Source organism: Eumetopias jubatus, unplaced genomic scaffold (genome assembly GCF_037043125.1).
Source record: "Eumetopias jubatus isolate StellerSeaLion01/CBP00866 unplaced genomic scaffold, mEumJub1_p1.0 scaffold_2, whole genome shotgun sequence".
NCBI lineage: Eukaryota > Metazoa > Chordata > Mammalia > Carnivora > Otariidae > Eumetopias > Eumetopias jubatus.
The window spans coordinates 27,110,243-27,126,632 of record NW_028274808.1 but is presented as its reverse complement, the minus strand read 5'-3'; the positions used below and the strand labels follow the sequence as shown (position 1 = coordinate 27,126,632).

Genomic DNA, 16,390 nt, shown 5'->3' with positions numbered 1-16,390 from the left:
TGTTAACAGTAATTACTTTATTATAAGAAATTTTAAAAGAACCATTTAAAATAACCAAAATGCAATGAAGCTGCTATATGACTGCTACAGTTCACTGGGGAAATGACAGATGCTCTCAGGGTATACACTAACAACTTACCACGCTTCACAAATATGTCATTTTGGATGAGTTGAAAGATAATGCTGGTTTTAATGATGTAAGCCTGCTGGCTTTAATTACACAAAAGGTAGATAGGAAGAGTTTGAAATATTAGAGTGCTGGGTTATCTCAACAGAAAGACAGTTTCCATTCCCCCTTACTCCCTACGTAGACACAAGTGCCTGTACTCACATAAGGCTTTTTACATCATTTGAGGTGCCCCAGATCTATGAAGAGCTCAAACATTCTGAAATTACATCTTTCCTTACAGATTCAAAATATTGGCTTTATTAAAATGTGTCAAATGAATGTTATTCAAGCCTACTGACTAAAGAGCAAAGACTTAAAAATAGCTTTTATAAATCAGATAAACCATTTTTATTACCCAACTAATTCATTTTATAATAATATGATGATGAATCTTGCAGATAATATTAATCAGGTAAATTTTCTTTTTTGAAAGGAATAATCTTTAAGCTAAGAAAGTAGAGAAACATGTTAACAGACTGGATTTAAGCCCTGAATTTATGGGTTAGCCCAGTTTTTCAAATATGTTTATATTACATCCTTCTCAATGAACGAGTATGTAAAAAAATCCGATTCTACATAAGAGCACTGACTCTGGAGCCAAACAGCTTGAGTTCAAATCCCAGTAATTTCCCTTAATGACTATGTGAACTCATAAAAGTAACCTGACCCCTCTGTTATCCATAAAAATGGGTACAATCATATCTATCTCCTAGTGTTGTAAAGTTTCAATGCCTTTAGAACAGTGCTTGGCTTCAGGAGTTGTCAATCATTATTATTATCATCATCATTATCACCATTATTATTATCATAACTAGATTCAGTAAGGCTTTGACTTGTTTACTGAAGGTGTAACACTTTAAAATTTAAATCAATATGACCTATGTTAGCTAAGGTCTTTTTAAAAAGGTACTCATTTTATATTCCTCTTCTAAATTATTTTCATATTTTTAAGGTTTCAAAAAAGGTGTTTCAATCACTTTTCGTACAAAAATCTTACACTTTCCTACTCGTGTCCAAAATTATAGACAGATCAAAGCATTAATAAAATTTTCTTAAGAATTATGTTAAGGGATTAACGTTTTCAACATATCTTTAAAAAGAGTGCTCACACTGATTCATTTCAGCAATACACATTTTAACTTTCTTACTCTTACACTAAAGGGAATTTTTTTTTTAAAAAAAAACAGGTATTCATCTTAACAACAATTTTCCCTAATAAAAATGAGGTGGATAAACACACAGCTTTTCTTTAAAAGTAAGGTATTTCCTCTAATGGTTTACTTTCTAGGAAGCATATTATACTATCAGACTTCTTAGTAACTGATAAAAATAATCCCTAAAGTTCAAATTAAGGGTATGAGAAATCAGCCTTCAACCACGTAGGCTGCAATAAAAATGTATTACACCTGATATGCATACGTCCCATTGTAGTATCACAGCATAGTAACAGAGCAATGCCAAAAGACAACAGTAAAAATTAGGGCCTACTTTGACATCTAGAAGTCTGACTTGACAGCTGCAGGCAGTTTGATCCTTCCAGAACTGGAATGTTCTCAATCAAGGGAGCTAGCCAAGAAATCTATTGATAAAGGGATCAGTACACACTTCACCCGTCATACCAATTTATTCTTTTAAATGCACTGTTTTAAGAGATGTACATGACTATAAGCAATCCAAAACAATTTTTAGGAAGTAGAATATTTAATAAGACTATTACAATATGGCATGAGATATCAAATAATTAATGGTCAATGAGAATCTGAAGAACCTGGAAAATATGCTGCCCTCAGTCACCAGTAATCAGATCCTTGACGTATTTGTTTATTTAATCATTCTGTGTATTTGTACAAGTTCTGGGCACAATGAAGTGAGCAAGACACCCAACAGCCCAAATCCTTGTAAAGCTTTCATTCTATTGGGGCAAACAAACAAGAACAAAAAAATAATGCAATTTCAGATATCAATAAATCCATGAAGGAAATAAAGCAAGCTAATGGGATTGAGGACAAAAAGACTTCTCTGAGGAGTAAACATTTGAGCAGAGATCTGACTAAACCACGTGAAGTTCTGGGGCAGTGTTCCAGGTTCAGTAAACAGCATGTGTTAGTTCAGACACGGACAAGGGCTTCATCTGGTGGAGCAATGGCAAGGAGCCAGCTGTAGCTGAAGCAAAGAGATCACAGGAGAACACAGTGGAAGACAAGATCAGAGATGAGCAAGGCAGGGGCCAGATCACGGTATGCTACGCTATGGCTAAAGAGTTTGGACTTTATTCAGGGGTAAATGAGAATATAGTAAGGAATTCTCTAATCATAGGGCTGATCTAGGCTTTAGAAAGACCACTCCAGCTACATACAGTGAAAAGTGAGTGAAGAATAAATGGAGGCAGAGAGATTCGTTATGAGGTTACTGCTGTCATGAAAGAAAGATGATGAAGGCATATAATAAGGCCAAAGCAGTGAAGCTGGTAAGACATGGCTGGACTGGAGATTTGAAAGGACAGTAGATATGATTACTGACAGGTTGAATGCAAGGTGTGAAAAAAAGAAAGGAATCCTAAATTTTGGCTTGAGCAAAACCTTGTTGTGGTCAAACCTATCACTGACGTCCTCACTGATCATGCTGAAGACTCGGGTTTCATCTGAAAAGCGGTAGGAAGCAGTGGAGTAGGGAAAACAAAAAAAAGAAGTAGGATTCCAGATATATTTTGTTGATTTAACATGCCACGCTCAGCCAGCCCGTGCCAGACCCCGCCACACCGCCTCCAGCGTGAGCCACAGCTGAGTCCTTCTGGAGAGACGGGAAGCCAGTCATCAATCACAGATGATGATTTCCTCAGAAGTGCAATGAATCCAGGTTAAAGCTTATTCTTGGGACACCTTGGAGCAAATACATCCTTCCCTACTTTCTTACTCCTAAACCTGCTAGGAAATTGCTGGGACCAATTATCTTGGCAGCCTTGTGACCATCTGAACTCACCCACTTCATACCCCTGTCATCTTTGGTTCTGCCAATGATAAACACTCCTTTGGTCATGTATCCTTTCCCAAACTCTCAGCTTCAATCTGCTGCTACCACTTCTCCTGACTCAACTTCTCATTGTGCCCTGCAGAATCTCCTTTCCAGGATTAACAAACACCCCTACATCCTTAGCCTCTTCAATGAACATTCCCTGTGTCCACCAACTTTAATTTAAATGTGGCTCTCCCCATATAATGCCACATGCAATGCAGACCTTTAAAAGGGAAGCTCCTCATTCTCCAAATCCTCACATACTTCAGCAGGAATGGAGAGATACAGCGTATCTGTGGATGCTAAGACTGAATATGATAAAGAAGCACAATTCCAATGGAATTGATAAAATGACTCAAAATTCACAACGAAGCATAAAGAATGAAAACAACCTACCTAAAGGTAAACCCTAGAGGATTAGCTCAAAAAATTAAATAGATTCATAGAAGGATATTATAAAGTCATTATAAATTCATGTTGCAGAAGAAACTTAATGCTTTCTGGGAATATCCATGTCACTAAATTTTTTAAAAAATTATTATTAAGCAGTATGCAATATATAAGACTGATTTGAATAAAGAAAAAGAAAAGAGTGGGGTATGTGTGCTCAGAAAAAAATGGTTATAAATAAAATCTACCTAAATGTTCTCACTAGGTAGTAGAATTAAGAATGACTTTTTTCCTTTTTTGAACTTTTTCTATTTTCCTTAAATTTTAACAATGAATGTATTTCTTATAACTAGGGGGAAAAAGGCCAAAATAAATTTTTAAAAATCCAGAGTCATAACACACCCACACTGCTGTTAAACAAAATTTACATGGGCTATTTTAGACTTTTCATATGCTTATTTCCTAAAAACAAAAACAAACAAAAAAACAAAAAACCACCTCCAAGTCCTTTAGTTGACCGCCCAGAACTTCAGAGTGGCTAACAAAATACAAAAAGCCCTCAAGAGTTCCTCTAAGCCTATCATTCACTTAGCACAATAATTCAACGAAGAGTTTGATGAGTCTCTCCAATTAATTATTCTCTTTAAAAATACCTAAGTGCACTATCCAAAGCAAATGGCCCTTGCTGGGGTCCCTTAACTATAAAACTAAAGGTATGTGGTTGTTTTATATAGCTTTATAAAAATCCATGCATTCTGTATGCAGAAGGGGTTATTAGTCATTTACATTATTTCAAAATACTCTGTAAAAAGAGATTTCACTTTGTTAATTTCCTTTAAGAAATACACATATACACTTGTGCACAGTTTTGGCTAATGCACAAAAGTAGTAACATAAAAGATATTACAAAGTCTTCTTCAGCAACTAAATTCCCAAAGCAGAAAAATATTAAGATCAGAAAGTTGACTCTCAAGGTAAGTACTAGTGCTACAACTGCATCTGGCATAAAAATAAAGAACACTTCACCCAAAATAATCTCTAATAACTCTAAATTAAGGCATTCCTTTCAAAAGACTTTTTTTAATCAATGCTTTATCGTTTTAATTTAGCTTTGGAAATATTTCCTCTATAATTCCATTCGAAAAACTGCTTAGAAGAGAACCTGCATGGCAGAGAAACCTTTTAGAATGTATTTCCCTTAAGCGTTAATTCACTATATTATATAACATGAATGTGTAAATATCACTAGCTTATATTTTCCACAAAACTAACTAATATTACTAGAATGTTCTTCTTTTAAATATCTGAAAAGTTGTATGTCATTTCCAAAAGAGTAAATATTCGTGAAAAAAACAATTAATGAATTCAGTATTATGACTAAGAAGAGTTAAGATCTTCCCTCTAAGCAAAGTACAGTGCAAGATGCTTTTCAAATCAAGTTTAACAGATACGGTATCTGTCTTCCAGTAATCTAGTCTCCATGACTTATTATGCCAAAGCTCTTTTGCAAACTAACAGCAGCCGATATAATCGCCCCAGAAATCGCTTCAAATTAGGAGACAGCTTCTTGCTGTTAATAATTTATATTTAAACTTTGTCTTTCGAAAAACTGAAAGTGGATCTAAAAACAGTGTCGCATGAAATGAATCGAACAAATGGACAAGGAAGGCTCTGAGGGTTGAAGAGAAGGAAAGGTCAGAGGGAGGACACTCAAAATATAGAGACAGTCTTGGTCAGCATTTCTAATGCACCTCTGTTACTAGGACCAAACGCTATCACTCCTTTGCTAGAGACTACTCCAAGGCTGCTCCTATTGCCCACTGCTTTGTTAAAAGAGGAGATGGAAGGGCTACAGAACCTAAGGAGGCCTGAGGCTACCTATTTTAATTTCATTATTTAAAAGTGTATAATTATATTTAAATTTCTTCTTATCTACACTGGTTTAAAATAGTTTTGTTCCTCTAGTGGATGTTATCGTGATTCAGCAACCAAATCACTTAACCAATTCACTTAACCAAATCACTTAATCAATTAATTGAGAAAAGTCTTATTACTTTACTTGAGCAGAGATTATCTTAATTTTAACATGGTGGGACGTTGTCTTTCTATGAGAGTAATTAAGCAAAATTCCACATATTATCAAAGCTTTCTATATATAAACATTTTCCATTCACTTCAGAATCTTTGAAAAAAAGTGCACAGCATGTACTCTAAACTTAAAAGTGAACGTAAGATTTATTTTCTTCAAACACAGGCAAATTTAAAAGGAAGGTAAAAGTCATTTACTTTCACATAACCTAAAACAATACTGTTAGCACTGCAAGGACAAAGAGACCCTAAATTACAAAGGTCAGTTAAATAAAAGAAGGCAAAGGCAGCAGAACTCAGATGCTAAGAATAAAAACAAAAATAGATCCAATGCAGCATTTTGAGAATGAAGATCAATGAAAACAGTTGCTCAATATCATATCACTTATAGCAGCATTTTCTATATTGTTATGAGACAGCCTTTCTATTCTAGCATTTCCTCTTTTGCTGGTTCTTGACATTTGCCTTAATAAAAACCAATACTTAAGCCCCAAATTTTCGTGATCTGAAATGAAAAGATAACACATTGCCTCATCTACAAAGTACTTAGCTATCCTGGGCAAAGTGAGAAGACAGGGTAAAAATACAAACAGAAGGGCAAGGGAGGGGCAGCATCATATTTTATTTAACTATTGCCCTGAGTAATAAGGCAGCAGGTTGTCTTTCCAATCAAAACTACTTTTATAAAAGTAAGACAAATGCCCTTGCTTGCTCAATGGTGAAGGTCTTTAAGAGAAATCAACTGAGAAGATGAGGTACAGGAAAATCACGATCTAAACCATAAAAAAGGACTAAAATGTGAGTGAATAATGTATGTTACCATTTAATGTTGTAATTTTCAGAAATTCTATGAATAAACAGTCTTATTGCTTATGCTTATGATAGCATAGAAATTAATGAGACAGTTAATATAGCAAATCAATAATAAAGTAGAGATAATGGCATATATATTTGTTGAGCTTCACCAGCAGGAACATAAAATGCAGCGCATAACAATTTTATAAAATCAAGCTAGTAGTTCCCTAGATAAAATAATTTGGTAGCTCTCTGTTTTCTTACCTGTAAGGACAGCTTTTGCTGAAGAATCTGCCAGGTCCAGGGCTGATTTCCCATCAGTGTTCCGAATGTTTGGATCAGCTCCGTGCTGCAGCAGCACTGTGCAGGGAAAGCAGAAACAGTATCTTACCTCAGGGATACAAAGATTATTTACTGGTAAGTGTCGCCTCGGCATGGTGTAGGCAGAAACATACATTGCACAATTTTTTCTCTTTCAAGAAAAAAAAAGAAGCAAGCAAGCAACAGAAAGGTGGAAAAAAAGCACTGCAGCAAAGGATCCTCTCTAGAGTAAAGCAAAGTTGGCAACTTGTGGTACAGTATTATCACATGACTTAACATCATAAACATGAAACTAGAAAAATCTTGCACTAGACGGTTTAGGTTTGCCTCCTTCAGGCAGCAGAATGGGAAGCTGTGTGCTCACTGCCTTGCACGGCGAAATCCGCTACCCGTGAACCTCCCTATCTTTACTACCACTGTGGCTGCTTGTTGCTGGGGCTTTACTGCTCAATTTCCTAACGCTTCCTCTCCTCAGAATAGTTGTAATACTGTGCAAGCCTTTTAGTGGCTCACTGCTTACATAGGAAACTCACCATAACATACTGGCTTGCTTCCAAGAAGTTTAGCAGACATGGTAATGCATGCAACTCTGGTCCCCTGCAGTCAAGCTGCAAAAAAGAGCTGCCTTTCCCAATAATTCTTTCCATGAAAAATGTTCAGGAACAGAAACTCAAGCACTATAATATATGCTAAGGAATGAACGCTGCACATGCTATATTCGGTGGAAAGTGGCTACAGAGAATTCTTAGACATGGAGGCTCCCCAAAGACAGAAGCACTGTTTTAAGTAAAATCCAGATGTAGTAATTTATTAACCCAAAACATTTCTCAACCACATCTGGTATGTGGGTGTATGGGGGTGGAGGGGGTGTTGCTGTCATGCTACCCAACCAATGGTTAAGCTAATAAATACATTAAAAACTCGTCCAAATAAGCAATTCCAAGTTACTCTAACAGTTCAAATAGTTACGATTTTGTGTACTCCCTAGGAGAACAGTAGCTGTTACTACTTACCATTATCCTACAACATAAATTTAAAACAAAGCAGAGATATTAAATTCAAATAAGTGGTTAAAGACATGTTATATAATGTCTAAAAACATCTGAGCCACTACTGTTGATGAGTCTCAAATTTTTATTCATTGACAGTTCCAAGCTAAAGCACCTATATTCCTTTGGAATATTTGGAAGACAATCCTGATATATTACTAAGTCATAAGTCCTACTGTTTATAAAGCTCCTCCCCTTCCTTTAATCCATAAGCCATCTAGTCAATAGCTTTATTATAATGTACAAAGGAACACCCTTATCTAGAATTAAGACGCAGCTGCTGGAATAGTATACATCAGCACCTCTTGCATTAAATCCTGGCTACTTTCAGATTTGGGACAGTAAAAACTAGCCGTGGCTAAGAGATTTTGCCAAGCCTTTCTATATTATTTCACCCTTGGATGCAAGTAATCATAATTATTTTCCAGATGTTTGCAAACTGACTCAAGAGTAAGTAGAATAAAATAACAAGTATTGCAATATCAAACTTTCATCATCATGAATAAGCTTTCATGGCAACAGTTTTGTGGTTTGTTTTTTTTAATTCCAAGAAGAAATCCCAACATGAAGGTTTGGTTTGTAAAGGGTCTTTATCATGAAGCAGACTCACATATCAAATGTAAAGCTGACAGCTATCGCTTTATCTTTACTTAGTTGCTGACTGATGACATGCAAAGGGCAGGAAAACAAAGAAGTAACAGCTACCATGAAATGCAGAGATTTTTACTGCATACCTGGAGAACTTCAGAACCGGCTTTAAACAAGTAAAGCAATATGTTAATTTAACAAGACCTGACAATAATATGATGGGAGCTTTTATTTTACAGCTTAAGAGGTAGAGGCAAAAAACTGAAAGCCTTATTGTTCCTCCAAAAGTCATCTAAAACCTCAGTCTCTTTTGTTGTAGCTAGTATTTTACGTATTATCTCTCTGCAACTTTACAATAGAAATCTGCCATCACAGTTCAGCTGCAGGTTTGCTTTATTTTGGGTGACTTCTAAAGGATAATCTTTTTACTAGAAATATCTGTTTTCTAAAGATTTTGAGTCCCATGTATTTCTTCCATCAGACCTGAATGCACAGAAACATCAGTGCTGAGTAATGCAGCACCAGAGAAAAAGAAGTTGAATTTTCTGAACCAGATGCTGACAACAAAATCCACATTAGAAAATATTCAACCATTTTTAAGTAATTGGATAGCAGTTAATTAAAAAAGCAAAGCTCAGTAGAGTTAAGAGTTGGGGGCAGGGGCAATAAAGGCATCTTTAACTAGAAGAAAGCTAACCTTCCCTGACTTGTATAAAAGGGCAGTACTGGGAAGATTACATGAGAACACAGTGGCATGCAAAAGCACTAAGCACGGAGCCTGATACTACACAGCATCTAATGATAATATTTAAAGCGCATTTATAAATGTAGACCTTGTTTATACTCTCAACTCTACCACTAACTACTAATTCAATGCTCTGTCCTAGAGCCAACTCTTTAGATCTTTACAGATAGTAAATATATAAGACTCTGTAGACCATATGGTCTCTGTCTGAACTACTCATCCTGGCCCCAACCTCATCCTCACAGGGGAAAAGTAGCCACAGACAATATTTAAAAGAATGTGTGTGGCTGTGTTCCAATAAAATTTTCTTTATGGACAGTGAAGTATGAATTTTGTATAATTTTCATGTGTCACAAAATACTAGTACTGTGATTTTTAAAAAGCCATTTACAAATGTAAAAACAGTTCTTAGCTTACAGGACATACAAAAAGCAAGTGGTGAGCTGTATTTGGCCCAGAGGTCATAGTTTGCCAAATCCAACCTTGGGCAGTGATATACAAAGTATGGTCTATGGACGATTCTAGTCCCAGAACTCTTTGCAATCCATCTACATTGAAATAAGCACAGAAATTAAGAGGAAGCATTTAGAATTGTGTATGTTATTTTAAAATTACTTTTTCTAGCATTTCATTTTTATTATATTTTACAAAATTACTGGCCTGCCATGTACTGGAGAGGAAGAAAACCAGTCCTCTACCACATACAGTTTGAGAAGCAATGAGCCAGGGCACAAGTAAAATTCTCTGGGCCAGAGTTCCAGGTCTATAAAGTGAAGGAGCTGGACTAGGCAGATGATTTCTAGATATCTAAGGTAGTTTACAGCCAAAGACCTAAAGCATTATAAACTGAAATCTAATTTAAAAAAAAAGTTACTTCAAGTAGAACATTTTCCTGCCCCACCCACTAAATCAAAATTTAAAAAATTAGTTTTCATTTACCCCAATATTTTAACAAAACTCAAAGTTGAGCCCATAATCAATGGAAGTTGTGGGGTACATACTAAAACGTCCCAAGCAATTGCTTCTCCCAAGCAATTCCTCCAATCGAATAGCTGTTTCACACTATTCTCCACAGGGATCTGTTTCCCTATTTCTAACACCAGAAGAACAGCACATACATCAGGCAAAGGTAACAACAATGGCTTTCAAGAATGTCAGTCTACACCTGAACTGGTGACATGTAGAACTCTCAATTCTGGCTCCTTCAAAGTTTGCTTTCAAAGTTCTGAGCTACCAAATAGTAATAAAATGTGACCTCTAATACATAATGCAATTAGAAATCCATCTTGTAACATCAATATACGCTGACAAGACACTAGTATGAAACAGTTTCTCCTTCAAAAGTACCACAAATGTCTGAAGCAAAGTTACCAAAATATACAAACAATATACAAAGTAAGGCTTGAAAAAAGAACAAGGAAACTAAAATCTGAGAAACATTCAGTACATAAATTCAAGACTACTGTGGCCACTCAAAATCCCCTAGTACTATCTTTAACCAATTAGGTCATCATCAAATCTGGAATCCCAAATGACTTCACTGTACCCAATTGTTCGCCTGATATATCTCAAATCCATTTATCTCCTTTTAAGTTTAGGAGGATGGAGAAAATATAGCAGCTGGCGTAACAACAGATAGTTAAAACTAAGGTAAGATTACAATATTCAAAATGTCATTCTCAAAAGAGCTTATGGCAAGAAGGACTTGCGATTTTCCTATTTCTGGTGTGAGTGGTCAGCTACAACGAGCCAGATTCATGCCTTTACCCTGGGACCAGCAAACACAGTAGAGACTAAAATTGTTTCATTCCTCAAAACTATTAAATTTAAGCACTCATATCATTTTAATTCTTCCAAATAAAAAGAAAATATTTCTACACATATGCAAAGCCTATCAAATTCCTAGAAAAATAAAAAGTGCTACTATGATAAATTATATTTATTTTTTGATAAATTATATTTAATTACAGGCATTATTAAGTTATTTAAGAAGATAAAAGAAATAGAAACAATATGAATTTTCCAAGCTAAAAAATTAGCAAGACTTTTAGGTAAATTATCAAAAAGTGTCTAGTATGGTTTTCACTATAAAAGGTAGAAACCTTCTATTAAAATATTGTAAATGCTTTGTTATATGAACCTTAGAGTTACATTAAGGTCTAAAACTGTTCCTCACAATGAACACTCAACTTTTAAAGAAGTTGTGTTTATGTTAAAATGTGTTTCGTAGTCATCTTACTCTTTAAGAGGACAGAGATATTCCTTTGACTGAGCTTCCATAATTGAATCACACAAAGGACTAAATGCATTAGAATTTTTAGCAAATAAAACCTAATTTTAGAGCAAAATATCAAGGGACCAAATTTTAACTAGCTACAATCTTCGATGTATAGGGCTCTCACCAACACACGTGGCTTTTAAAAGACATTTTTTTCTAAGTGATATAACATGACATATTCTGTGGTTGAGACATATTCAGATTGCCTCTCCCACAGAAACATGTACAATATTATAATTGTATAATACTAGTATTATACCACTATAATGCTATACATATCTATATACTATACATATTATTTGAAAAGCCATTTATTTTTTCATTCAGGATACTCTTTACTTGCTGTGGCATAAAAGTAAACTATTATACTTTATTTTAAAAAATCATCGAGTTGATTTATCACTAACAGTAAACATGAAAATTCAAGTAACATGAATATATATATATATATATATATATATACACACACACATATATATATGGCATGATTCTATATAGTAGCATGGTTTACTGAATTTGGATTAGAACTTAACATGACACAATTTCCTGTTTTCAGTATTGGCTGACCAATCCTTAGGCTGTAAATAATGAACAGAACTAGATTTAAAACAAAAATATAACTTCTTAAAATCATCTAAGAGCTAATGAGATAAAGAATTATTAGCCCAAAACTAAGGAGCAAAAACTGCCTTTGTTCTGAAAGCAATTACTAATACAGAAAAATATAAGCTGTCCTTTCACCGTCTCATAGGGCATAGGGAAGAGCAATCATCGCTGGGCCCCCCAAAGCAACGATCCTAACAAAGACTGTCCCCACACAAAAAGGGTTATATCCTCAGGATGAGGATATAGCGATGTGAACTTTTTGTGTCTAATTAGATGCCTACTTACTGTTTTTTTCCATGTACCTCACTGGAAAAAAATAAGACTGCATTTCTTTTTTTAAAAAAGCTCAAAAAAAATCAAATTCTCTATAAGTCTGCTTCACTTAACTAATGACAAAACATCCTAGTTAACCAGTTAAGAACACAGCTGTGGTTAAGAGACGGTCCTCTCAGAACTAGAAGGCAGGGGTTAGAATCCTGGTTCCGCCACCACCCAGTTCTGGGGCCCTAGGATACTATTTCACCTCTCTGCTCTTCTGTTTTCTCATCTGTAAAAAAAAAAAAAAAGAGAGAGAGAGAGAGAGAGAGAGATAATAACGGTACCCAGCACATGGGGTAATTAGGAGGACAAAAAGATAACAAAAAGAATAAATATCTGAGGAGTCCTTAGAACAGTGCCCAGCATATAGTAGGCATGTGCATAAGGCAAAGGAGATTAGGAGGTACAAACTTCCAGTGATAAAATCAGTAAGTTGCGGGGATGTAAAGTACAGTGTGGGGTAGATTCTCGATAATATCATAATAACTTTGGTGACAGTAACTAGACATACCATGGGGATCACTATAATGTACACCTGAGACATTAGAAAATATTTACTCAGAAAATTAATCCAAGTAAATAAAAATTTGCTGAATTCACAAAGAAGAGAAGTTCTTTATGATCAAATTTTGGCATGAATTTTATAATAATAATAATAAAAGAATCCTCCACTTAGATTTTGTTCCCATTGTCAAGTCTACCTGTAAATATAGACAATCAAGAATTTTTTGAAAGGCCCATTGCATCTAGAGTAACTTAGAAACAGATTATTCTGTACGTATATACAGTAGATTTTTAGAGCTAGATCAATGACATAACTCTTTGCAATAGAGTTAAACCAGGCCACAACACATCTGTGAAATCAGCATTATCTGCCCTCACAAGTCACAATTTAAATTAAAAGATAAAGCGGGCCCTGGAATAAATATAAGAATGATTATAACAAAGAATATCTCTTTCTACCTGGAATCCCCAGAGTCAAGTCTAAAAGAAAGTACTGTCCAGGAGTCAGACAAACCTGGGTTTTAGAATACTGCTCTGTCCTTTGCGACTGTCTGACCTTATGCAAGTTACTTCACCTCTGTCAATCTCAATTTCCTCTTTCATACAACACTACCTTCCTCAGAGAATTGCTGTTATAATTAAGTGAGACAATACATATAAACTTAGCTTGGCATATAATAGGGATTCAATAAACACCCTGTCCCTTCAATCTGGATCTTTTCATCTTCATTTTTAAAAAAAACAAAAAACAAAAAACAGAATCACATACACAGAAAGTGCTTAAAATATATCTGTTGGATCGAAATAAAGGCAAAATGGTAACAGCCCTAGGAACAATGAATTCATTTGTGCCAAGTCAATAACTGTTTTATGCTTCCTTTTATTTAGGGGGAGATAACTTTTTCAAAAACTTGACTAGACTCAGCTAAATGAAACACTACGCAGATTACTTTAGTCTGACTACGCAAGTTTATAACAGGATCCCAGAATTTTTACAGTTCAAAGCGACGATGACCACATGCAAAAGGTGCTTCCCAATCTCTCTCTGGGAAAGAAGGGCAGCAGACCCCACCTACACCCTTCTGAAACCTTCCCTAAATTGCCACCCCCATCTCCCCTCTTTCAAGGCCTCAAGGACTTAGTATTCCAGGCAAACTCGCCATTAGTCTAAAACGTTGAGACCAATTAAAATTAGTTTTAGTACCACTAGATACAAAGTTTAAAGTTGTACATTTAAAAACATTATCCACAAGGAACATGGGATTGAACCCGGACCACAACATTCTCATTCTGCTTCGGGTGATTGGGCATTAAGGAGGGCACGTGATCTGATGAGTGCCAGGCGTTACACACAACTAAGGAATCATTGAACACTACATCAAAAACTAACGATGTACTATATGTTGGCTAACTGAACTTAATATAAATAAATAAATAAATAAAAATTAAAAAAAGAAATTATATCACTACTATTATTTTCCTCTACCTCTGAGAACGGATTCAACAGACTGAACTTCAATGTACTGTTGTACTTTCAATCTGATGAAGAATATAACTCTTTAAGTTTTCATTCTTTGGGAAATATACCAAATAATTTTTTTAAACCGACTTTTGTTTTTCTATTGGATTTCACAAATTATCGTATTAGCAATATTCTTTCCTTTCTTCTTCTTTGTTTTTTGCTCTACTTTTCATTCCCATGGCTTATTTTATAACTGGAAGTATGTTCCTCTTAATTCCCTTCACCTGTTTTGCCCACACACATACCAACCAATATTACAGTATTTTTAATAACAGTATTCAATCACATTTTTACACCCTACCTTAGCTCGTTTCCCCTGGGTTGAAGAAGAACAACTGATTTCATGTCTTATTAAATCATAATTCAAGTTTAAAAAATTATACAGGCTATGAAACAAAGGACATAAACTAATTCACATTGGTGATAGCAAAGAACAGCATATGGTAACTGCCACCCAGTCCATGATTAGGCTTTTACTGACTGTCAGAATACAAAACCCACCTATGAGAACACCTTACTGTTGCCACCCAAGAGAAAAGAGAATGGACGGGAAACAAGCATTTACTGAGGATCTACCTGCTTTATTTTTTCGCTTAACTTCCATTAACAACCCAATGCAATGTGTAGGATACTTGTTTTATAAATGAGAGACTGAGGCTCATAGCAACGAGATTATTTGTGCAAGATGACAGTTTTTAAGCAGTAAAGCAGAATTCATACCTAATACTAAAGCCAGGCATTTAATTTCTACCTTATCATTCTATACAAGTACAAGGCCAGGTCGCCCCCGAACTGTAATTCTAGCTTTCTTCTTCTCAGGTGAATTCTGAAAGGCACATCTACACATTTGTCCTAAATACCTTATCTACTCCTCCCATGACCAATGACCTCTTTCTCATCCCATCAAACAATCCCCCTGTGGGAAAGCATGAAACCAAGACTCAGAAATACACCCATGACAGCTCGGGTTCCATTTGAGGAGACCCACTACAATACTTCCGGCTCTTGCTCCCTCAATCCTCATGCTCAAGCATGTTCTTTCTAAAGATCAACACTGAAAACTGTGCCCCAAAATAGGCACAGTAAATAAAAGGCAAAATAAAATATACGCCCTCTATCTCTAACCATGATTACTTGTACCACACAGCTAATTTAGAAATTTTCAGGCTTGACACAAAATAAACGTATATTTGGATACCCTGTGGGATTTTTTTTTCTTTTTTTTTTAAAGGTTTTATTTATCCATTCAGCGAGAGAGAGAGCACCCATGCACAAGTTGGGGGGGGAGGGCAGAGGGAGAGGGAGAAAGAGAATCTCAAGCAGACTCAGCACTGAGTGCGAGCCCAACATGGAGCTGGATCTCACAACCCTGAGATCATGACCTGAGCTGAAATCAAGAGTCCGACACTTAACCAACTAAGCCACCCAGGCACCCCATCCTGTGGGATTTCTTAATGGCTTATTTGTAACTGTCATATCTAAGGGAAAAATATGAAACAACTCACAGTAAGGTTTATATACTTAATCCTGGATTCCGTTTATGGATTAAAAGTCTAACACCCACTCCATTTTAAAAAGGAAATTAACAGATTCCAATAATTTAAGAACTAAAACAAGAGTACCTAACATTTTTTAAAGCCTGGAACTGCAATTATTACACTTAACTTTCTATGTAGTTTGGTCAGCTGAGAATGAGGAGTGGAAAGGACTCTGTCTTTCTTTCCCATCTGGACCTGCTTCTGCAATCTCTGTTACCACAGAACTATACAAAGCAAGGACACAGCTTTAACATGCATACGTTTCAGGTAACACGATAACCATGTAAAGGGAGAACTGATTACATGAGCCATTCGCCTCAAATACCCTTTTCATACAACCACAAACTTAAGCCATGCATCATCTCACCGAAATCCAGACTGCTCTGGATCACCATGGTTAATCTAAAAGTAAATGCAATGTATTTAATAGGCAGACTTGAGTCATATGCAAATCCTTCCATCACTTC

The 16,390-nt window shown here is 35.6% G+C and overlaps 1 protein-coding gene across 1 annotated transcript in view; it reads right to left on the bottom strand.

The window, feature by feature from the left end:
- Positions 1 to 16,390, bottom strand: part of TNKS (tankyrase) — a 202,611-nt gene that overhangs the window by 128,150 nt on the left and 58,071 nt on the right. Inside the window, exon 3 of the mRNA XM_028087573.2 lies at positions 6,719 to 6,814. Within this exon, the coding sequence (XP_027943374.1) occupies positions 6,719 to 6,814 (96 nt within the window). The remainder of the gene's footprint in view (positions 1 to 6,718; positions 6,815 to 16,390) is intronic.